Below are 24,291 nucleotides of genomic sequence, written 5' to 3'. Positions count from 1 at the left end.
AGGTACGAAAAGTATGTTGTTAACAAATAAAATATCAATGTTTCCATTCCCAGATGCTTTCCACGTCGAAACATCCTCGAACATAACCAGGTGAGCAGATCACTCTCTCACTATTTGATTGTTCTAGTCTTTATCCACTCATCATCATCATCCACCAATCAGAACACACACGAGAACTCTTTGACCACAGCTGCTGTGCTTCTAAAGCTCTTGCAGCAGCTCAACACTGGTTTTCTCTGAGGTGGTCGGATCACATCAGATTGTGGTCAATCTTGCAGATCATGACTTATATCTACTCTTCCTCTCCCTGCAGTTTGGTGATATAAAGATTCCTCCTTTGAACTCCCACCTCTTCTGTGGGTTTTATTGTCCTGGGTTTGAATTTGGGCTCCTGGGGTCTCAAAAAAGAAACCCATTCAATCTCCAAGGTGAATGTTATGACAACACACTCTTAGAAAAAAGGGTTCATTGGGGTTCTATATAGAACCATAGGGTTCTTTACTCAACTCCAAAGAACCTTTTATGCTAAAAAGGTTCTACAATGACAAGAAAGAACCCTTTTGGCACAAAGGTTCTTTAGGCCATTATTCATTCATATATTACATTATTCTGCAACATTTTGTATTTGTAATTAAATTATTGTTCATAGTAACTTAATATCACATTTTAATCATGCTGACTTTTGGAGAAAAACTGAAATGGCACTCTTCGTGTGATATTGATTAACTACATAAAATGTAATCAATATATACATTTTCTAACCCCCATATCTTGAATTTTGTGATCAATCACATGCATTCATAATTTAAACCCGTCACGCTGTGGCGTTCCAGTCACTACTGTGCTCAGAGCAGAGCTTAAGGGCGTCTGAGGCGTACGGTGAGCGTTCTGGACGGACTGTGGCAGATAATCAGCGCTGCATTTGCTGCGTGTTTCAGACTGAATCTGGGAGCTTTGCACGTTGCCCTTTCTGTATGGGAGCACTGCAGTGATTTAAATCGTCTCTGACAGCTTCGTTCCTTTGTATTATTTATAAATGTCTGGTTAAGGGTAGTCAGTAATACAGCTCATGAGCTCAGAGCTGCTTTCTGACCCTCTGCCTTTCAGCAAACGGGGGGAAAAATGCACCAAAGTCCTTGAATAGACATGTGCTACAGCCCAGAGATAAAATCTAATATACTTAATGAGAAGAGATTCATGGAAAAAGTTACAGATGGCCTTAATAAGTCTGGATTGATATCCTCTATTATAATTATTAGCTATAAAAATGGAACAAATTCATAAAATCCTTCTTTATAAACCATTTCACAAGCTGTTGCATTCAAATCAATGAAAGAGCTTACATAAGGATGGATTCATGAACAATTTACCCAGAATTGCAATCAGCCAGTGTTTCATGAATAAGAGCCATTCTGTGCAATTTGCTTGAAAAATATTTGCAATTTTTATTGAAATGGCAATGAATCAGAAAATAAAAAATGCTGGTCAGGTTTTTAAAAATCTGCTATCAAAGAGTCTGAACCGATCATTAAACTTCTGAAAGCACTTCACAAGAAACCTATTATCTTCATTTGCTAGTGGTGGAAATAAAAGTCATAAAATCTCACATTTATACGTAAAGACCTACAGAAGACACGTAGACAATATATTTCCTTTGCATATGAAAAAAAACAAAGCATGGTGCAGCGCAAGACATGCTTTCATTCCCACAGAAGTCTTTCTGCATCATTTTATATTTATATAAAAGGTTTCATGTGTGAAAGTGGCTATTTAAAACATTTGCTACAGTATCACGCTAACTTAAGGTGAATAACACCAACATCCTGTTAACACACTCTTTACCAGATTTAATTAGAACAATCAGCCCTCAAAATAACTAAAAATTAGGGCTGCACAATATATGAAAATTAAATTAATATTGCAATATGGCAATGTGCATGTTTTGGTGTTTGTTTCAATATCTCAGTTCATTTACTGTGTAAATTGTTCAGTGCTTAAAGGATGGTTCACATTTAAAAAGTAAAAAGTCAATTTATCTGCCTTTTTTAAAGCTATTTTTTAATTTCTATGCACATGCACTCTTCGACAAAATCACCCTAAGCATGCTAGAAAGATATATTCAATATACTGCATATAGCAGAAAAAATATCACAATGCCGTTTTTTTTTTTTTTTTTTTTTATTTTTAATATTGTTCCACCATCCTACAAAGGTCAAACTCATCACATCCCATCACGAGCTGTAATTCTGTCATGACTTGGCAGCACGATGGTCTATTAGGCCTTTTTGTGGCCTTTACACACTCAATTAGCCTTGAATAAAACATCAGTGCTGTGTTAGATGAGGATTTTGATTTCTTGCATGGAACATGATACGCAGTTTTTCCAGAGAGCCATTAATCTGTTCCTCTAAGCCAAAGTATGAGTGAATCAACGCTGAAGAGCCACTGGCAGAGCGCTAAACCTACTTAATGCTCATGAGCCGTAAATAAATATGCTGTAGCAATGCACACTTGGAGAAACGAGCAATGTGACACTCTCCGTTTGACCCTGGGTGGCATTTAAGACGACTTAAATGTGAGTAACGCACGTCTCCGGAGCCGCTCAGACTTAAATCCCCTTCATCCCGTGAACTTATGTTAGCATATACTTCATAATAGACGCTCTGCAGGAGTTCACGGGGACACCGGAGATGTGCTAGACCTTTGAGAGGTCGAGGTAATTCAACGGCTCAGAAAGGAGAGGTCTTACAGAAAAGATTTAATTAAAGCAGTAATAACATTTGATATGCACGAGTCAGACACAGACGCGTTCCTGCTCTCCTTCAGCGCTGACAGATGCAGAAATCAATGCTTCACTTGTCATATACCACGTTCTCTGTGCCTCATCTCTTGAAGTGGCATTTTGATGCTGATTGACAGATATATATCTATTTTAAATTAAAAGCCTCTTGTTGCCGAGATGCAAAAAGTGCACCTCAATTTATTATTATTTATTACTGTAATGCATTACTGAAAAACAGATGATAATTCTTTTAAATACTAAAAATATTGCTACTTGATATTGTCAGAACAAGATGGTTTTCATTATTGTATTATAGTAATAAGAATAAAGCAATAAAACCCCTTAAATGCCATTTTATTGATTTCTAGTGAAGCTACAATTTAAAAAGTAACTGTGACTGTTCCTCACAGATGGGATTTTTTTTATTATTTTTTTTTTCACATTTCACGTCTCACAATTCAGTAAAAAGTCAAGATTGTAAGATATAAACTCAAAATTATGAGAAAACTACTGCTAAAATGCAAGACATAAACATGCAATCCTGAGAAAAAAACATTGAGACATAAATTCGCAATTCTGTAAAAAAAAAAAAAAATTAAGACAAATTCAATTCTGAGAAAAAACTATTAAAATTTGTGATATAAACTCACAATTCTGAAAAAGTCCCAAATGAAAGATATAAATATGCCATTATGAGAAAAAAAGATATAAACTAGCAATTCTGAAAAAAAAATTCCAAAAGGGGAGACATAAATGTGCAATTCTCAGAAAAAAGTAAAAAATATAAGACATAAATTCGCAATTCTGAAAAAAACAAAACAAAAAAAAAAAACATTGATATAACCTAAGAATTCAGCCAAAAGTCCGAAATGAAAGATTAAACATGCAATTCAGAGAAAAGAATTCTTCAAAATATAAGATATAAACATGCAACTATGAGAACAAAAGTCAGAACATAAGATAAAAACTATATATTTAAATAATAATAATAATACATGATGACATAAAGTCAGAACTGTGAGGAAAAAGTCCCAATAACATTTTGAATGGTAATGTATTTTTGACAAAAATATTGACTGAGCAAATGCAACACTTTTAAGCTGAGAACATTATCAACTAGCCTGTACTCAAGAGCTCACCCGGACCCTCTGCACCTCCATGAAGACGGCTCTCTGGAAGGCTTTCTCCCACAGCACCAGCTCTGAGCCCAGCTCCACGCTGTAGCAGAAGCTCTGGCCGTGACCCACCAGCACACTGAAGCAGAAGGGTTCACTGTCCCGCAGCTCCCCGTCCTGCTGGAGCCCCAGATACAGCCTGCTCTGTATCCAGCAGTCTTCAGCTATCCACAGCTAGACACAGTGAGCCAAACACATTTTATTAGGTTTCTATATTACTATAAACACGAATAGAGTGTCGGTAAGACTTCTGTTCAACAAGGCTGCATTAATGTTATCAAAATACAGTAAAAACAGCAATATTGTGAACTATTACTACAATTTAAAATCACTAATTACATATATTTTAAGAAGCTATTTATTTCTGTGATGCTCCGCTGTATTTTCAGCATCATTCCTCCAGTCTTCAGTGTCACATGATCTTCAGAAATCAGAATAATATGATGATTTACTGCTCAGGAAACATTTCTGATTATTATCAATGTTGAAAACAGTTGTGCTGCTCAATATTTTTGTGAAAACCATGATAAGTTTTATTTTTCAGGATTCTTTGATGAATATAAAGCTCATAAGAACAGTGTTTATGTGAAATGGAAATATTTTGTAACATTATATATGTCTTTACTGCATCTTTGCATTTATTTTTAACAAAATATTACGTAAACAAATATTTTATTTCTTTTGAATAACGTGCACTGATGAATCAGTAAAACCAAGAATATGATTTTTGATTTCATGTTGACTTCAAATAACAAACAAAATGAATCCAGAGTAATAATGAGCATCTACTGATAAAAGCCGTACCTTATGAACCTTAAAAAGAACCTCACAGAGGTGAAAACTAGCCTCTGCTTGAGCCCAGTCTGATGCCAAGATCTGATACAAAAACACAGAAAGAAATCATACTGTTACACATCCATGAAGTAACCTGAGGTTAAAGGAACGGTTCACCCAAAAAGGAAAAAGTGCTGAAAATGTTCTCACTCTCAGGCCATACGAGATGTAGATGAGTTTGTTTCTTCATCAGGTTTGTAGAAATGTGGCATTGCATCAGTGTCTCATCAATGGATGCTCTACAGTGAATGGGTGCCATCAGACTCTCATTAAAAAACAGCCACACATTTGTTTAGAGCTGTTTAAACGCTGCTTGATCTGTGCAGATTTCTCTCCTGATTCAGACCTGAAGACTTTTTCACGGGAGGAAGTGTTAATATGGACTCAGATTTGAGTTAAAAATGTCTAAATGTTGGATTTGTTTCACCTTTTGTCTTCTCCAGATGTTAACTGATGGACTGGAGTGCTGTGGATTATTGTGATGTTTTTGGACTCTCGTTCTGACGGCACCCATTCACTGCAGATTATCCATTGCTGAGACACTGATGCAATGCTACATTTCTCCAAATCTGATGAAGAACAAACTCATCTTAATCTTGGATGGCGCAGTCAGTGAGGATATTTTCAGCAAATGGTAATTTTCAGGCGAATTATTCCATTAAGAGAACAAGTGCAGGATGTCGAGGTTTGTGGATCAATCCTACAATCATTCAACAAAAGTCTGTTAATCAATAAGAAATGCAATGTAATGCAGACATTGATTCAGATTCTACTAATTCATGAATTCACTACTCTGTTTTGGAAAACTAGTTGCAATGGTCATTTGTTTTTATTTGTAGCCTTCAGAAATAGATTTTAACGCTCCCATTTCCATTAAAATGCATGCGTATGAAAACGTTTGCAGTAATTACCTCGTCATGACCTACAGAGACATAAGACTTATTTAATAGTCTGTTCTCTCTAAAGAGGCACAGACGTAAATCTGAAACATAATGAGATGCTAATGAATTTGCTGAATGTCTCTCTAGGCTTTAAGGCATGTTAAATGCTATGTTTCCTTCGATTTCTCTCTTTATTAATTCAGTAATGCACATTTAATGCAATGGCAAGAAATGTCAGCACAGCATTATTTTGGTCACAAAATTGATCAAAACCACTTACAATAACATTAATGCAGTCGTAACGGAGTCACGTAGAGGACGATGCTGGAGTCAAGCTAAATATCGCATTGCATTAGGAAGTGCAGACGCTAAAATAGCACACAGAACAGTGCCAACACAAAGTGCAGGGCTGTATTTTACAACTGATGAAACTTGTGTCTTCAGGCTTAATGGCAAAGATACAGCATTTGTCACCAATAACGCATTTGTACGAGGCCTCCGCGGTAATGGCTTCTCCTCAGCGCAGTCCATTAGAAACTAATAGATTGATTATATATGATGAGAATGGATGTCCTGAGTCTCAGAGCAGCAGAGGACAGGTGAGCTTTAGCATGCTGCCATACTATGTGTACTATTTCTGCAGTATGTACTATAGTTTCCAGTAGTACACTAGTGATTGAAATGTGTTTCACATGCTATTTACGGTTACCACATTGAGGAAATAATAATAATAATATATATATATATATATAGACGGTTTCAACGGCAACAACATAAACAAACGTTACTGCGCAAGCGCTCTTTTGTGGCCCTAACTTGACTTGCGGTAGACTTCCAAATAGAATTAATAACAACAGCCAAGTCCTTCTAGATTAGATTTTTTTTTGATAACAAACAAAATATGTTTGCTGCGTAAATCAGGTGGACTTAATGAAAATTTATTATTTCCGAGCAGGAGATGCATAAAGTGCATTTGTAGAAGGCTCCGCAGCCAGACCGATATACACGACAACACAGACCGGAAGTAAACTTAGGGCCAGGTGCGTGCGCCTGATGAAACCGTCTATATATATATATATATATATATATATATATTAGACTTGTGTCGGTATTCGGTAATGCGATATATTGCGGTGACTAATATGCACGATATTGTTATCGTGGGCACTTCTAAATAATATGCATTACAAATTATCCAGAATTTGGAATGCATTTTAAGAATAGTATTCCCATCAGCTGCTTAAAATGCACAACATCGCTGTATGCTGCTTGAAAGAGCACGTGCGCTCTGATGTGAACAAGCAGGGCATGAGAAGCACATGGAGGAACACGTGAGAGACGCGCTGAATGAAAGCACATTCACTCTCTGACAGCAGATGGCGCTAAAATGCAGCTCTTACCCTGTAAACACAGTAAATAAAGCAGCTGTTACTTTCTAAACCATATTTAAATAATCTTAAATACCATAGGGAAAACACAAATCTGAATGGTTGTTTATTACAGAGCCAACCACTGAAATATTTAGACTTAATAGGCTATTTATCTTCAAACATTCATTTTTTAAATTTTTTATCTGGACTACAAATGCCCTAGATATTGTTTGAAAGTGTTTTGATATTTTGTTCAATCACACTTTACATTATGGCTTCATTAGCTAACAAGCTGCCAATGAAAAAATTATTCTATACATTCATTAATCTTAGGTATTCCAATATTTAATAGCACATTGTTAAAATTGAAAGTTGCAACTGTGTTATTTAATGAGCTAACATGAACTAAGACTTGTATATTTTAACAAAGATTAATAACTTCTACAGTAAATGTAGCTATTGTGCATTTATTGAATGACCACTATGCGATGTCCGAACTGATTACACTATATTTTATGTATTGCACTGTATTTTATGTAAAAAAATCTATTTTTAAACTGTCTTAAATTAATTTTAAGTCAATTTTTAAATCATTATCATTTTCAAGTTCTTAAATTGCTTGTTTTATTTTTGTTATTTTTTTTTCTTCATTACTTTTCTTTTTACTTTCTTTTTGATTTACCATTGTGTACGAAATGTGCTATATAAATAAACTTGCCTTGCCTTGAATGTTAATGCATTAACTAAGCTTAACTAATGAGGTCTTATTGTAAAGTGATACCTATTGGTTTTTATAGTTCTTTTGCACTTTAATGTGTAAAACATTTAACTTTTATATATTTTTCTGTATTGCTTTATTGTTTTAAATGTTAAGTTATTTTTGTTATAAGAAAAAAAGTTATTTAACCTGTTATACTGTATTATGACCACTTTTTTAAAACAAAATTTCAATACCGTGATAATACCGTATACCGTATATATATATATATATATTGTAAAATTGTGAGATAAAATGTCACAGATTTTTTTATAAATAAACTTATAATTCTGAGAAGAATAGTCCAGTTTCTGAGATATAAAATCACAATTGGGAGAGAATAACTGTACAATTCGCAATTCTGAAGTAATTAAAATAAAAGTAAATAAATAAAAATAAATTAAATTAATGAAGTAAATGAAGTAAATCAGAATTGTGAGGTACGTTAAAAGTCTCAATTATTATTATTATTATTTTTATTCTATGATAGAAAAAGGGCTTTCACAGATTTTTATTTACTTCGGGTGAAGTTATTAATATAATATAATATAATATAATATAAAACTTGCAAGAACGATTAATAGCATGACATAGCAATATTATACTCTATTCTATTATCCTGACACAGCAACATTAGCTTGAATAAAGGCTTGGTTTATCCAAGCATCAGTGCAAGGGTCCAAACAAAAGCGATGCGTGCATCACATAATGTCAGAGTTTCTCCAGTCTGTTCGAGTGCTTGTAAAGCATGCATGATCTTACAGGAGGACTCTTGAAGACGAGGAGAGAAGATCCTCTCAGAGCCAGGAACCTGCAGCGGTGAAGCAGCTCGACGTCGCCGCCCTGCAGGTGTTCACACACCCAGCCCATGTGGACAATCTGAGGAGAAAACAGCCAACACAAGAAAACATTCTGTGTGTGTTCAGCTCACATCCACAGCCCTTCCTCTGCTGAATTACTTTCTGCTGCTTATGAATTAATAATCATAATACAACAGAGAGCCAGAAGTCATGACACGATTGCTCTGAGATGTGTCATTTTCCCGATTATGACATCTCTCTCATACTGCAATGGTAAAATATGATGAGGCTGCACAATATTAATAATTACTTTCTGTCCTATGATTTAGATGAGTGTACAAATGGCCTACCTGATCATCAGGAGAACAGTATTTATTTGCCATTTTTATCTGAAACGAACAAAAACATTTATAAATCAATAACTGTATCAAAATGTTCTTTATATATTAATTAATTAACTGATTTATTTATTTTTAAATTAGTTGTATACCTTTATACATTTCACAGATGTACTTTATAATAAAAAAAAATATTATAATGATTATTAATAACATTATTTTTTTTAGCTTAATTATACACTTTTGTACACCTCACAGATTTACTTACATAAAAACAAATTCTTATATTATGACTATTAGTATCAAAAATATTTATTTATGATTATTTTATATATAATTTATATATTTGTACATTTCTTCACAGATGTTCTTCACTATAAAAAATATATAATAATAATAATAATAATAATAATAATAATAATTTATTATATTATTAATAATATATTATTATTATTTTATTCAAAAGTATAAATTCATTAATTTTGCATTACATTATGTTTTTAAAATTCGAGGAATGTTTACATTTGCTTAATTGTCATTAAGGCATTTTTAATAATTTTGTGTTATTGCTTTCATGCAACTATTTATTTGCATTTTGTTTTGTTGTTAAATATTGTAAGGAAAATGCATTTAATTATTATTATATGATTATTATAAACATTTGTTTGTACTTACAATTGTACAATTATTATAATACGATTATTATTGTGATTATAATAGCATTATAATAATAATAATAATAATAATAATAACAACAACAACAACAACAACAACAACAACAACAACAACAACAGAATAATTAATTTATTAATTTATTTTGCATTACATTATGCTATTAAGCATGAGAGGGAAGGTTTAAATTTGTTTCACTTTTGTGAAAGTAATAACACAAAGTATTAAAAATTATTTAATGAATACATTTTTATGCAAACTATTTATTTATTATTTATTTTATTCCGTTGTTAAATATTGCCAGCACAATACCAGAAATGTTTTTGATGATTCACCCTTATGAGGGAGAGTTTCCCTCTGAAAACTCTTACTAATAATGCATTGCTTTTTGTAAAAATGCAGCATGAAGGTCTATTGAGTTTCTCTAGATCCTTGCTCTTTGGCCTTGATTCCAACGCTCGCAAATAATATCGCCTAACGATCTCATTTCCTGTGCGTTGTTTTAATTAGTGCATGCACTGATGATCCAATGGGCTTTTTCTGAAGCCGTCACACAGCTGCCTGCTTTACGCGCAATTACTGTGCTGACGTCAGCTAATGATGGAGACAGACGCTGATTGCTAAATGTCCAATTACCAGCTGATTGTATGTGCGAGTGGAAGCGGATGTGTTATTGTGCTGACCTATAAGCTATAAATAGAGCGAGTGACACATGCTCAAGCAGGAGATGAGTGTCGTTTGGCGTATTATGGGCTGATAAGACGAGTTTGGCTGCTATTCACTGGTGCTCCAGGTTACTGTCAATCACTGCTGACAAACAGACTGATTTGGAAACATTATTACAGCCTCCAAAGAGTTACAAATACAGGCCTGCATTACAAAACACTAAATATGATGACTTATTATATATATATATGTTTCAATGTGACTTATTAACTCACTTCATTATAGTTATAGGTAATTATCAAAATTAATAATACATTTGAATAATAATACGTTTTATTTATAACACGCCTTTCTCAAGCTCAAAGTCATTGTACAAGGAGAAAATAAATAATTAAAATAGAATAATAATATGGAAATAAATTCCATATTATATCAGTTTAATAATAATAATAATAATAATAATATATAACAGTTTTATAATAATATTTATTATAACAAAAATAATGTGTACTTTTAAATTGTGAAGTACATCTGTGAGTGTAGTCTATTTTAAGAATATACTGTATAACTAAATAAATTAATCAATTAATCAATCAAAATTTTTCATAATAATAATAAAATGTCTAGACAGGATGGTTTTCACTTAAAGGTACAGGTTGTAGGACCTGCCACTAGAGGGCGCACTACCTAAACAATAACAATCGTGTGGTTTAATGACGCTAAGAAAGAGTGTGGAATGATGGGATTTATTGTCTTCTACCCAACCGCAATCAAACGGAAAGATAAATCATGGACTTAACGGATGAGGTAAAGTTTTATAAATGTTGTGTTTGATGTCATAATTTTATTATATTGAATTAGACCCGAGTAATGGAAGGCTTACAACTAAATACATAGCAAACGCGAGTTCAACGATTTGCGCGAGTAGATTAACGTTACATACAAAGTCAATGCAAAGACGCGATCAGACTATGGATCAGACGCGTCCTCGCGATGCCCCACGTTTGGCGTGTATGCCACATAATACTAATCTTGTTGATCGTTATAATAGCATACGTTTTCTGTAAAGATACGAATCAAGCAACTCACATGTCGAGTAAAACACAAGTGAGATCGGCATCTCTTTCTAGTTGAAGTTTGTCGCAAAGCTCTCTCCATCTAGACAATGCAACACCGATATTAATCCTCGCTCTTTCTCTCCTCTTGTCCCAAATTCTTCTGGGTTCGTTTAGTTGGCCCGTATGCTTACGTTTACCTTGTCGACAGAACCAACGACAGTCGGTAAACAGTAATTATGTTCCATTAATAAGTAACACAATCCACCATAAAACGTGCAAGAAGTAAATAAGGAACTGCTTGAAGCAAGCTAGTGGTTTGCTGGACGCTAAGACACTACTTCCGCATTTGTCCACGACACTGTTTTGTCATGTGGTTTCTACGTCAGTAAAGGCTTTAACAAAGGGGAACTAACGTCATTGACAGGCGACTGCACTGCCCTGTGTTTAGAATGGGAATTTTCCCATGATTTACAAGTAGTTGAAAACATTAGAGATATTGTTAGTAATCAGCTGGACAAAATATATAACACTAGCCTAGTGGTTTTTTTGTTTTTTTTTTACTGAAAATATCTTACAAATTGTACCTTTAAGATGGAAATGTAAGTTTATCTTGAGACGACTCAAAAAAAAAAAAAAAAAAAAAAAATTATATATATATATATATATATATATATTGTGACGAGGCATATACAAATACATGAAATTGTTTTGCTCTTTGACAAGATTCATAAAACTAACCTGTGGCTTACAGAAAACTAGCACAAAGGTGGATATGAGAAGTGACTTAAACTCTACATCAGAAACATCTGCATCTATGCCACTTCCATAATACGAAATATAATGTCTACATTTTCTCTAAACATTTGTGAAAGAGAAGCTTAGAAGCGTCACCAAGAGTAATTACCTAAATATATGTTAAACTGTATCTCATACCATGCTGCAGAAGGTCTGAACACCAGAAATTCCAGTTGCATATTCATATTTCATTGTGAAACTGGTCATTAAATCTCACCGGCATCCAATCCAGTGTACATCAGTGCATGACAAGCGGCATCGGGTCTAATTGTCTTCTTTCACATTACGTGTCTGACGGTCTCTCATGGTTTCACTTACACTAATGCCACGGCAGATAATGCATGTTACTTACGCTCTCCTGGGTCAAATCGTTGATATTGGTTGATATTGCTTGAAGCCAGTCTGTGCTTTCAGCTGCAGTGCAAAACTGAAGAACATGCGTGCAAACTCCATCTAAGGCAATGACTTTAAAACTGTTCGATCTGGATAAAGAAAAACAAAAAATAAAATTAAATTCACTGATAACAGCACAACTCTTTTAAATAACTTTATCAATATTTCAAATTATTATTATTATTGTTATTATTTAATTAAACACAAATAATAACAATTAATAATATATTAAAATTAAAATATATATTACGATTGTTATTATTAAAATGGTTATACACTAATAATAATACTAATAATGATGCATTAATACTAATACATTCAAATGCCTTCGCAATAATAATTGTTATTATTATTATTTATATTTTCAATATCATCATTCAATTAAATATAAAAATAATAATAATGTTATAATAAATAATGAACAACAATAGCACAATTCTAGTTGAAACACTTATTATTGTATATTGTGTACTATTTGAAAAAAAGAAAGAAAAGGAACGGCATGCAGCTGAATAAAGTCCACATTGCAATAAGACATAAGAGACATATTGTACATATGTGTAGCATTGAATAATTGCTTTCGGTCACAGGTGGTTTACAGTACAAAATCCCAGATCATTCACATGAATAAAAAAATATATATAAATAAATAGCCAAGTAGATAGATGATAGAAAATTTGCATAAAGAAAATTAAAACGGTGAGGTGAACAATATACACTTTTTTGGATGGATGGATGGATGGATTGAAGGATGGATGGGTTGATGGATGGATGGATGGATGGGTGGGTGGATGGATTGAAGGATGGATGGATTAAAGGATGGATGGGTGGGTGGGTGGATGGGTGGATGGATGGATGGATTGAAGGATGGATGGATGGATGGATTGAAGGATGGATGGATGGATGGATTAAAGGATGGATGGATGGATGGGTGGGTGTGTTGATGGATGGATGGATGGATGGATGGATAGACTGTATACAAATTTCATAGCAATATCAAAATGAATAAAAAAATAAATAGGTCATAAAAACAAACAGTATACAAATCCCATAGCAACGGTCAAACCTGTAAAGTAGTGTAGTGTGTATTGTGAATTTTAATAAAGATGGAATTTTTTGTAATGTATTCCCATTAGAAATTCCCAAATGATGATGCAATCAATCAATCAATCAATCAGGCCACAGAATCAGATTGCATTCAAATCTCCCAGCATTATCAAAAGACTGACCTCAAACATGTTTTCAGTTCAGATTTTGCTACCTGCTTATTTCTGTTTGTTTTAAATGTTCAAAACTATCAATTCAGATTCTGAGGGATGAGATGCATTCGTTGATAGACAGGGTTGTCACACTCAGTCCACCTTCAATTGTCTGTAATGGGTGGCTTTGACATGTAATTTCAGTGTGTGTTTGGAGCGTGCTGCAGATGAATTACACTCTGATTTGCAGGACTGACTATTTAATGATAGCTGTCAGAAAGACTGTCGCGTCAAAATATTGTGCGTGATGCTTCAGCAGTCCTTTCCATTGTGGCCTTCTCAATGCAGGCGATTACGCTTATGAAGGGCTACAGAGGGCAAAAGGCAGTGAGATGAACATTTCTAATGCATTCTAAAGCATTGCTCTCAAAACACGACATCTATAGCAGCTTCCAACTTTTCCAATAAACCAATGAAATAAATGGCCTGATATCAATTAATGCCAACCATGTGTGAGATGCGTCTATTCAGCGCTTGGCCTTTTTCAGATAGAAATTGCCTGGAGACTGTAATGTTCTGCTTGAACTAGCAGCAGACTGTAGCCCAGCGCTTTGAGTGACTGACAGAACACAATAAAAAATCTATTAATCTGGAGAGCGCACGTCTTCATCGGCCATCGCATACATAGAGAGAGATGACAGCAGCGAGAGGAAAGGACGAGAGACTGCTTTCGGATTTTGGGAACTTCTTACATTCAGTGGGAATGGGGTATTGTGATGTGAAAACTGAGTATTAATATGATAAAAAGCTGAAAATCTTTCATGAAAGATGGACTCTTAGATGTTAAAAGTTTAAAAATGCATTCAATCGCTCCAAAAATATATCACTTGAGGAGTTTGCTTGAAGTTCTGCTAGATAGAAAAAGTAAAGTTGATGGTCGGAAAAACAAATCAACTACTACCTAGAGATCAAAAGCATAACATACTTATACCTGTAAAGCTTGATATATGAAATTATAGTCCAAAATACTTATAACAGTTTATTGAAACTTTAAACCAGAAGTGCCCAAACTTTTTAACATTAAAGCCTAAACATCACATTTGACTGAGGGCTGTGGGTCAAAGTAAATGTTGGATTATATCCAATTATGTTATATTAAAATGCACGACAGAAGGCATGTGCAGTAGGTTTTACAAGGTTAAAATCAAAGGTGTCAGACCTGAAACTCCACTTGGAGTCGAGCCCGAAGCACAGCGAAATATATTCAGATTATGCATTCTGCCTAATTAAGGATCTGCTTTCCACCTGCTGCAATCACGAGCTTTGAGTTTTAAAGGGCATATCTCTTTTATCGCTGATGTGATGTGATATAATTCTGATTTCAATAGCAGATGACTAAAGATAGAGCCACTTCTTCTTGACCTGCGGCTGCTGCATCGCTGAACTTTCCAGACACAGCATGCCACTGCATAGATATTGGATTTAACATCCTCTTACCTAAATGCAAAACACTTACCTAAAAACCAACACTGGGCAAGCCTTAAAGCTTGTGTGGCATCAGGGCAGATTACCGTACCTTAATTTGTCAGTTCCAGCTTTGTGTCGAGAGATTCGAGCCATGAACAGAGGGAGGCTGAGGGCATCTAGCCAGCGCTTCTCATACTTTGGTTCATTAGCCGAAGGTGAGGAGGGCGATGATGGGGCCTGGATGGAATAAATGAGAGGGAGAGAGTCAGAGGCCGGAGCAGAAACATCTCGTTTTAGTGCCCTTTGATCACGGCGCCAGCAGCCCCACAACAGCTGCAGGCCACAATCCAAAAGCATCCGAGGTACTCGGACCTGACTGATAATAACTCCGGCTCAACATGATCCTGCAGTATTTTACAAATGAATTAGGATTACAGCATGCATGGCATTTTTCATGCATATTCACACGCGCACCATGATGAAAAGTCTAAAGCAGATGAACGTTTCTGTCGCTTTATACACACAGTTAGACTTTGAAAGCTATGGGAGTGCATTTCAGCCACAGAATTAAAATAAATAAATAACTGCACATTTTTATTACAGAAAAACTATTTTGAGCTTATACATTGCAATTCTGAATTTTTCACAAATTGTGAGATAAAAACATGCAATTAAGTTTTTTTTTTTCTTATTCTGTGATAGAAGCAAAGAAACACTTTTTTGATACAATTTTTATTTTTTTCCCCACAGAATTCTATGTTTACATGTTGCAATATAAAAAAAAAAATATAATAATACAATTATAAAATTCAGCTTGTCCACAGTTTATAGTCTTCAAAATGTGCATCCCTAGTGTGCATCATATTTGTGCAATGCTCTCTTTAATGCAAAATCCCATAAGTCATATCATTATTAACATTATGCATGACATGCATGAATCTCTTGGATACAAAAAAGTCGGTAAGCTTAAGATTTTGATTTGATATGAGGAGATTTATATTTTCCTGCAAAACACATCAGTACAAGGTGCTTCGCAGTAGCTGCAGGATACTTAAGATGGGGATATAGATTTTTTTTGAGTCATTTCTGACCTTGCTTCTAGATATAATGTAAAGGGCATTTTAGGTTCGTTTTAAAAAGTCACCAATTATACATTAAGGTCTTTCTCCAGTTATATTCTCCACTCTGCTGTTTATTCGGACTGACGCTGGATAATTAAACTTGATTTGACTTTCATGTTGAGCTCAGAGATGACACTGAATGAAACATCGCCGGCACGTCAAGATGGATCAGACTGACAGAGCATCTCATGATGCACCAGCTCTTCATTACGGTTTCTCTTCCATACATTCAGAGTTGTTCATCACAATACAGCAGTGACATATCAATATTCCTCAGTTCCAAAAACAGTTCCAACTGAGTCATTCATTGCCATACATTAAGTGTATTTATGTCCTGTATATATATATATATATATATATATATATATATATATATATATATATATATATATATATATATATAAAAACTTTTAGTGAAACATTTTTAATTCAGTATTAAGTATGCACCAAAATACCAGTTTTATTTGCCATCCCTATCTCCAGATTTGGCAAAAAGAGCGCTATGCTAATTACTGGCAAGTATGTAAATTAATAAATGCTAAAGCACTAGACCATCGGCCGGTGAAAGCAAAACGCTGTCAATCAGCTCAATGTCTATCAGCTTGGGATGACAAGCTCAGAGAAATTTAATCACCTTTGGGCAAAAAGTTGAAGCACTACAAGAGAATGAAAAAAAAAAAAACACAAGAAAAAGCACAAATATTGTTGAGTGACAGTTAGGAGAGTGCTATGTGTATTTTTACACACGTCCATTGTGACACTATATTGGGGCTAAGAGAAATACACAAATATATTTTATTTTACCAATGTGAGGAAGACATTGAATGTCAGACACGGTGTAAAATATGTATAGGGATGACTTAATTGGTTTCAGGCCCTAGTTGAATTTCTCTGTCTTTTTTGTATGTGGGACTTTTATGTGTGGGGGAGAAACATCTTGGGGTGAGCAAAATGGACTTTTATTTTGATAGGAGAGCACCTAGAGGAAGGAAGGCCTTCTTTAAGAGAAATGCCCAAGCAAGTGGGAGAGGGTGATGTGAGTTGATCCTGTTTGAATGAAATGGATTGGTAGTTTTTAGCCTTCTCCTTTGAAGTTGCTTATGGATTATTTACCCATCGAGATTCAAGAGAAGACTTGTTTTTTCGGGGTGTTTTTGCCGTTTCATCACATTTGGAGGATTATTATCTTTTTCCTTGGACATTTTGATTCATTTTTTGGGGCTCAAGGACTACGGATTCACACATAAGGATAATACTTCTCAAGCATGGACTATTTGATCAAGGACTCTCGGATAAGTGTCATTTTTCTGATTTGACTATTGATTTATTAATATACCTTGTTGGATAACCTGCTTATGCCTATCTTTGTCTGATTACAAGGGTTTATTCAGTTATTCCCCTTATTCATTAATGCAGTGTGAGTACCCTGAACTTTTGAGTGACTACTGGTTTATTTAAATTATTACACCATGTCTGTCAAAGGCAGAGAGAGTCAATAGAAGAGAAGAATTTATCTGCTCACGCTAATTTGATACAGTAGCTGCCATTCAGTGTTTAATAGTGAAGTATCACAATGTGCCTGGAAGCTTTTACATACGATGCGTCTAGAGGAACTTCATAAAAAGAAACAGTTCTGCTCCTGGAGATGCTCTCATTTACACAGAACTGACAATTGCTATTTACATGGTGGAATTAGCTTGAGAAGCGTTCAGCTTTTCTGCAAACAAAGAAACCAATCTGCTCGTGTGCAAAGTTAAAGCGCGCGAGCAGATCATCAAGCAGGAATCCACCAAAGCTTCCCGAGGTGAAGAAGGCATGGGATAAAGTAGAATTTCATTCACCATTATAAGTAGTAATAGGCTGAATTGCATATAGGTAACCTAATTCTAATACAAGCAATGACTATCCATCATTACATTTTTATGTAACCTACACTATAAAATCATTTTACACTGTAATCCTTTTGCTTTTAATATTTGACATGTTTGTGTGATGCTCATCCCTGTGTGTGATAGGCAGAGTCTACGCATACTGTGGACCCGCCCAGAGGCACATTTTCTACCAACGCACTCTTTAAATAACAAAACAATATTGCGCCATTGACTTTTTTAGACCAGCACGCCCATGGGCGCACAAATGGGTGCAAATGCATTTGCTAATTAAACGATGTGGCGCTGGACGGGAAATTGCGAACGGCGCCGGACTGAAACTAGAAAACACACTTTTTTTTACACTCTTGTATTATAAGGCCCTTAATGCTAAAAAAGTCTAGAATTTTATTGAGAAACAAGTAACAGTTTCATTCTGTATTCCAGTGCTACCGAGACTCATATGATGCTTCCATAAACACACTACCATAGAATATTATGCACTTTCCACATGATTCCCTCACTAACTCTTCATTGAATAGTAAGATATTGCCTTGTTTGTTCTCTTTCTCAGGCTCATGTCGTTATTTAAATGTCAGTGAATTAATCATAACAACTATGCGTCCTACATGCATTTTCAACCAGATATCTCACACACCTCTATGTACTTTAATTTTAAACAAAATGGTACCATTTTCTACTTGTCAAAGATAATTCAGAAATAAAATGACCCTGAAACCTAATGTTGCTACAGTAACGAACACTACTTCCATGCGCATCTGACTGAAAGATAAACTGCATCTAGACAGTCACTAGACAAGTACCTTAACACATTTACAAGTAAAGCTTTGTACTCTAACTGGCACCAGTGCTTTTACATAGATCAGCAATTAGTCACAGGACAGGGGCATTTCACTTTCCACTTTCAGCTGGAACACAAAACTCTACTAACCGAGCTCTGAGATCGGTGTATTTATAGACTTTAGGGTTGCATCCAACACAGAAATCTTGATTTGTCCACACTCAGAGAGAGAGAGAGAGCTGAAAATGAGAAACTCAATCTCAAAGGCGTGAATGGATTTTCAGAGGCTGTATGTGGATCTCAGAGCTTCACCTGCTGACACGCAGCGTGGCCGCCACTTCCCCAGAGTCTCAGTGTCACATGTCGTCACATTAATGCACTGCATGGACTGTAAATCTCTGCGTTCATGTGAGCTGTGAGCAGATCGAGTCAGACATCTGCCTTACCCTCTCTGACTTGACTGAGAAAGTGACCGGTGGCCTAACGACACACAACGTGTTTGTTCAGATGACGGCAGGATATTCTCAGTCTGTCAGGTTGTGTGGCTGCTGCACTCTTTTAACTAGCAGAGAGGAGCCTTGGCAATGATATTTCAAGGTCAGAATGAAACACATGATCTCTATATCCTGCTTGAATGGGCCGTTGGTGTGGTTGAGGCTTCTTTTTAAGACAGCAGTGTTATGAATGGTAACTAGCAGTATTTAAAAAAAAAATATCATATAGATAGTCCGGGGCTTGCTCTGCCCAGGATGGCAACCAGATGACACTGTTTTTCTGTGAGCACATGGCTTGTGTTGTGTTTGTTTGGTGGCATGTGCTCTTTCTCCTGTCTATTGTCTGATCCCGCCCATCTTGTTATGTCATTGTTTTAGTTGCTCCACCTGTGTCTCTCTCGTTAGGTTCCCTACTTATTCTCCTTGTGTCTGCAGTCCTCTGCTGGATCGTTAATTAATGTTATGTTTCAGAGTATTGTTGGATGTGTGTATGTTCCCCTTGCCTTGGCTTGGCTTGCCTGCTGTTTTCCCCCTTTTGTTGTAGTTTTGTTTATATTTTACTATTAAAAAAAAGCTCTTATCTTCCTGCATTTGAGTCCTCGCCTCATCCCTGCACCCTGACAGAACGAACCAGCCAACAGAGGACACCGCGGAAGATGGGCTTCCTCAAACTAAGTTTTTTCTTTACTGAGTTTTCAGCCATTGGTAAGTTCTTGTTTAATTTGGAACATAAAGTCTGTATTAGAAGCTTAACTGCTTGCTAGTTAGTTAAACGCTTTTCTTTAAAAACCTGCACAATTTAATCTCAGTATCACAATCGTTGTGGAATGAGTTAAATAAATTTAATAGTAATTATAGGAGGTTTGTTAAAAACTACTAACCCTAATTATGAGCAAAAATAATAGTGATGTTTGACTTAATCTACAGCGCTCAAACTAGAGCCAGTTCCACCTTCTATCTGAGATAGAGGCACTTTCAACCCGATTCTGTCATCTGTCTCACTTTCGAGGCTTATGAATAAGCTCCTTAAAGGAAGTGATGCTCACAACGATACAAAAAGTGACTTACCGTGTTGTTCGAGTTCCCATTTAAATGCAAACCACTGTCGAAAAGTGGCGAGGACGCCCTGCTGCTCTGATCGCTGGACAATCCGGGTGAACCTGAGGGAATATGGCAGATTATTACATATTCTATATACATCAGAACTCATACTGTGTGCAAATCTACTCTACTGACTCTCCACACTTCTAAATCTGTGTGATATGACATGTATTAGCTTGGCAAGCTGCTTTCTGGGTTGTCATGATTCCATTGACACCAAAGTCACAGGAGATTATGGGTTTAAGGTGAGTGTGAAATGCACGAGACGCAGGAGCTCTGACACGGACGCCACTGGAAAATTGCAGAGTGCAAAAAGTAGATTTCATGCAGGGGAATGTACAAAATGCCATTCTGAAAGTTGTCTTTCTGTCTCATGCAGCACAGAGCTGCTCGCTTCAGTCCCGAGAGATTCACCTTCCTGAGTCGATGCTGCCTTCAGATTCGTCTGTGAAGTTCCTACTTCTACATCCAACTAGATGAAATGTGATGTGCATTCAAGTAATTTTAGTCTGAAGAAAAAGGGATGACTTGGAAAATCTATTTTTCACTTCATGACAAATACCCAGGATGCTTTCAAATGATGACATAACAAAGAGGAGTTATCTACACACACACACGTATACACACACACACACACAAACAAAAATAAATATGTAAAACATAAAAACGAAACTTTAAATATGTGTATAACTGACAGTGATGTTATTGTCAACTAAAAATAAAATCATTTAACATTTTTTATGATTAAAAAAAAAATGTATCCATTAAAATACATATTGCTAATTGAAGTAAATCTGAAGCAAATATTATGCATATATATATATATGTATATATATATATATATATATATATATATATATATACATACACACACACACACACACACACACATTGGTATATTTAAAAATATAAATATTAGATGAAAAACCTAAACCTTAAAATCTTAAACGAAAAAAAAAAAATTTGCTTTTGCTTTGGCAACTAAAGGGGGGGAAAGTTTACATTTAAAATGCTCACCTACTAAAATAAAATATGTTTTTAAAAATGATTAAAACTTAAAGAAAACAAAATACATAAAATATATAAAAAAGACACAAGTACATAACCTAAAAAACCTGGAAAATATAAAAATGCTCATTTAAATTTTTAATAAAAGCTATGACAGTATATAAATACACTGTTAAAATAACACTGGTACTTAATGTTATATTTGCAAAATTTTTCATTATTGTGTTGCTACAGAGAATGATGAGATGAAATTTGGTTTCCTAATAAACCGGTTAAATTAGAAACTGCATGAGCAACATTTAAAACTTAATTATGACAAATACAACCATAATTCATTACTTTACAAAGGCAGCATCACATACTTTGCAGAGAAAACTATCCCGGGATGCATTGCAACAGTTTCCCATGCATTTGCCATGCAATTTGTGTTAAATGCAATATTTCTGATTATGGACATCATCCAAATCATTCACAAATGAGGTTGCATTTCAGTTAGGATGCTTTGAAGGCAGCTTCCGATCCAGACAGTGAGGTACAGAGCTCAGATGTGAAGCAAACCTACCTAATGGGAGTTTTAAGAAGGCCGGCGCTTCCCTGAGGTAGCGTACAGTGATGGTCACTTCATCCCCTGCCGTCCGCAAAAGATGAACCTTCAAAGAGAGATTTAGTCATTTTAATATTCACTTAATTTAATGATTTAGTGATTTACCCTATTATGGTCCTCTGATATCAGCTACTGATCACATGACATGCAAGAACAAGTAAAAAAAATAAATAATATATATATATATAAGTCACATATGAATGCAGCTATAGAAACGGGATAAATTCTGATTACATGTTAACTTTTAGACTTCATTTGATCATACCACAGCAAGAAAAATTACTTAATTTGACAAATCTGAGCTTTCCTCTCTGGTGAAAACATGACACACTTATACAACATTTCCACAGAGAGCTGATGCTAAAAGAAACCATGCTTTCGCAAAGAAACCCATGTGTGTGTTTGTGCTTCAAAACCCAACAATCTAAAGCCTGTTTACACTCACAGACATTCATCTCTGGAGGGCAAACCAGGGACATTCATTTAAATAAGCAATCTTTTGAGCTATTTTGACTTTTAAACTAGATTATAAAATGTAGAATTATGAGTGTTAGGTAACTCGATAATGACCATTCAGTGAGTGAATATCCATCATTATAATCTGGCTCTGATTGCTTAATCATATTTAAAAGACTGCTTTAAGAAACTACTCCCATCTTTCCGAATGATCTCATGAGGTTGGTCTCAAATCTCCAGCATGAGACACCTACAGCATGTAAAATCCCAGATGAAAAATGTGTATTATTGCTTTTTTATTGGCTTCAATGAAGCATCAACTTTGTCTCAGGAGTAAAAAAAAAAAAAACACTTGATATAAAATAAACTTTAACTGTAATACTACAAATAAAAATAATATATACAATTTTAATAAACTACAAAAAAAAGAAGAAAAAAAAAAACTTTCAGTGAGATATCAAGGCAACATTTAGTTTAAATTAACGTACAAAAATAACTAAAACTGATTTTAAAACTATTTGTTGTTATTAATAATTTAATTAAACAACTTATAATAATAATAATAAAACACAATATAATTATTATATCTTTAACTAAAAATAAAAACAGAAAATATAAAATTAAATAAAAAAAAACTATAAAAGTATCTCGATACTAAAACAACACTGACATGAACAAACCATGTGTGATTGTATTTTTAGAAACGAACATTAACAAAGAATGCTAGATAAATATATATCAAATATATTAAATAATGAAAAAAAGATCTGCTCTAAAGGAATGCTAGAAATATACGAATTTCTAGCTTTTGCATTAATAATGTTAACAAATGAGTTTGTATTGCAAAGTGTTACCAAAAACAAGCATATAAACCTATACATTTAATGTAAAAAGAATCTCAGATCATTAATTTTGGGGGAACTCTAAATCTTTGACCTCATATTGAGTTCTTTTGATTGCAGACATTGGGATCAGAATAAAGTCAGAAACATCTAAGCAGAAGCTTCACTGATCATTACAGATCTCATTTGTGCTGTTTCTGTCCTACAAGATGATTTCTGTCATCTTCTCTCATGTGTCACTGGTCAACTTGTCTTAGTTAGCCTGCAACTGTCCGGGGAAATCACTAATCACATCCTCTAACGTCCGGATGGAGATATGAGGAACAGCTGTCAGGATCAGAGAGAAAACCCTGCTGGAGTGAGTGAGTGTGTCTCTCTCGAGATCTGAGTGCGATGAATCTACTCGCTATCGATCAGTTACAGCTGAGGCCGTACAGGGAGAAACAAATCACTCACTCCTGATATAAAAGGATTGAACGCTTCAGTGGAATCTGATTAATTCTGTATCAATGTCATTTCAAGATCACAAATGAAAGAGCCGATCAAATACTCACGACTTCCTCGTGTGTACACTTCTCCACGTTAATGCCATTGACCTGCATAGAAAGAAGAAAATAAAATATTAAAATAAACATACTGAGATCACAATTCACCCCAAAATCAGATTATTAAAAATATATAGTCTGTGGTTGAGTTGCAGAGCATTGCATTAGCAGCAAAAGGTTGTGGGTTCGATTCTCAGGGGAACACATGTTGGGTAAAAAAAAAATGTTAGCCTGAATGCACTGTAAGTTGCTTTGGATAAAAG

At 34.8% G+C, this 24,291-nt stretch overlaps 1 protein-coding gene across 1 annotated transcript in view; it reads right to left on the bottom strand.

Annotated features, from left to right (window-relative positions):
* LOC132111980 (gamma-2-syntrophin-like) overlaps positions 1-24,291 on the bottom strand; it is a 66,484-nt gene that overhangs the window by 13,368 nt on the left and 28,825 nt on the right. Inside the window, exons 6-14 of the mRNA XM_059519580.1 lie at positions 24,038-24,079; positions 22,144-22,231; positions 20,541-20,632; positions 15,297-15,424; positions 12,481-12,610; positions 8,950-8,988; positions 8,562-8,678; positions 4,762-4,833; positions 3,922-4,131 (exon numbers count right to left, since the gene is read on the bottom strand). Of these exons, the coding sequence (XP_059375563.1) occupies positions 3,922-4,131; positions 4,762-4,833; positions 8,562-8,678; positions 8,950-8,988; positions 12,481-12,610; positions 15,297-15,424; positions 20,541-20,632; positions 22,144-22,231; positions 24,038-24,079 (918 nt within the window). The remainder of the gene's footprint in view (positions 1-3,921; positions 4,132-4,761; positions 4,834-8,561; positions 8,679-8,949; positions 8,989-12,480; positions 12,611-15,296; positions 15,425-20,540; positions 20,633-22,143; positions 22,232-24,037; positions 24,080-24,291) is intronic.

Source organism: Carassius carassius, chromosome 31, assembly GCF_963082965.1.
Source record: "Carassius carassius chromosome 31, fCarCar2.1, whole genome shotgun sequence".
Classification (NCBI taxonomy): Eukaryota; Metazoa; Chordata; class Actinopteri; order Cypriniformes; family Cyprinidae; genus Carassius; species Carassius carassius.
The sequence above is the reverse complement of the archived record's forward strand: the minus strand, read 5'-3'. Positions and strand labels throughout refer to the sequence as shown.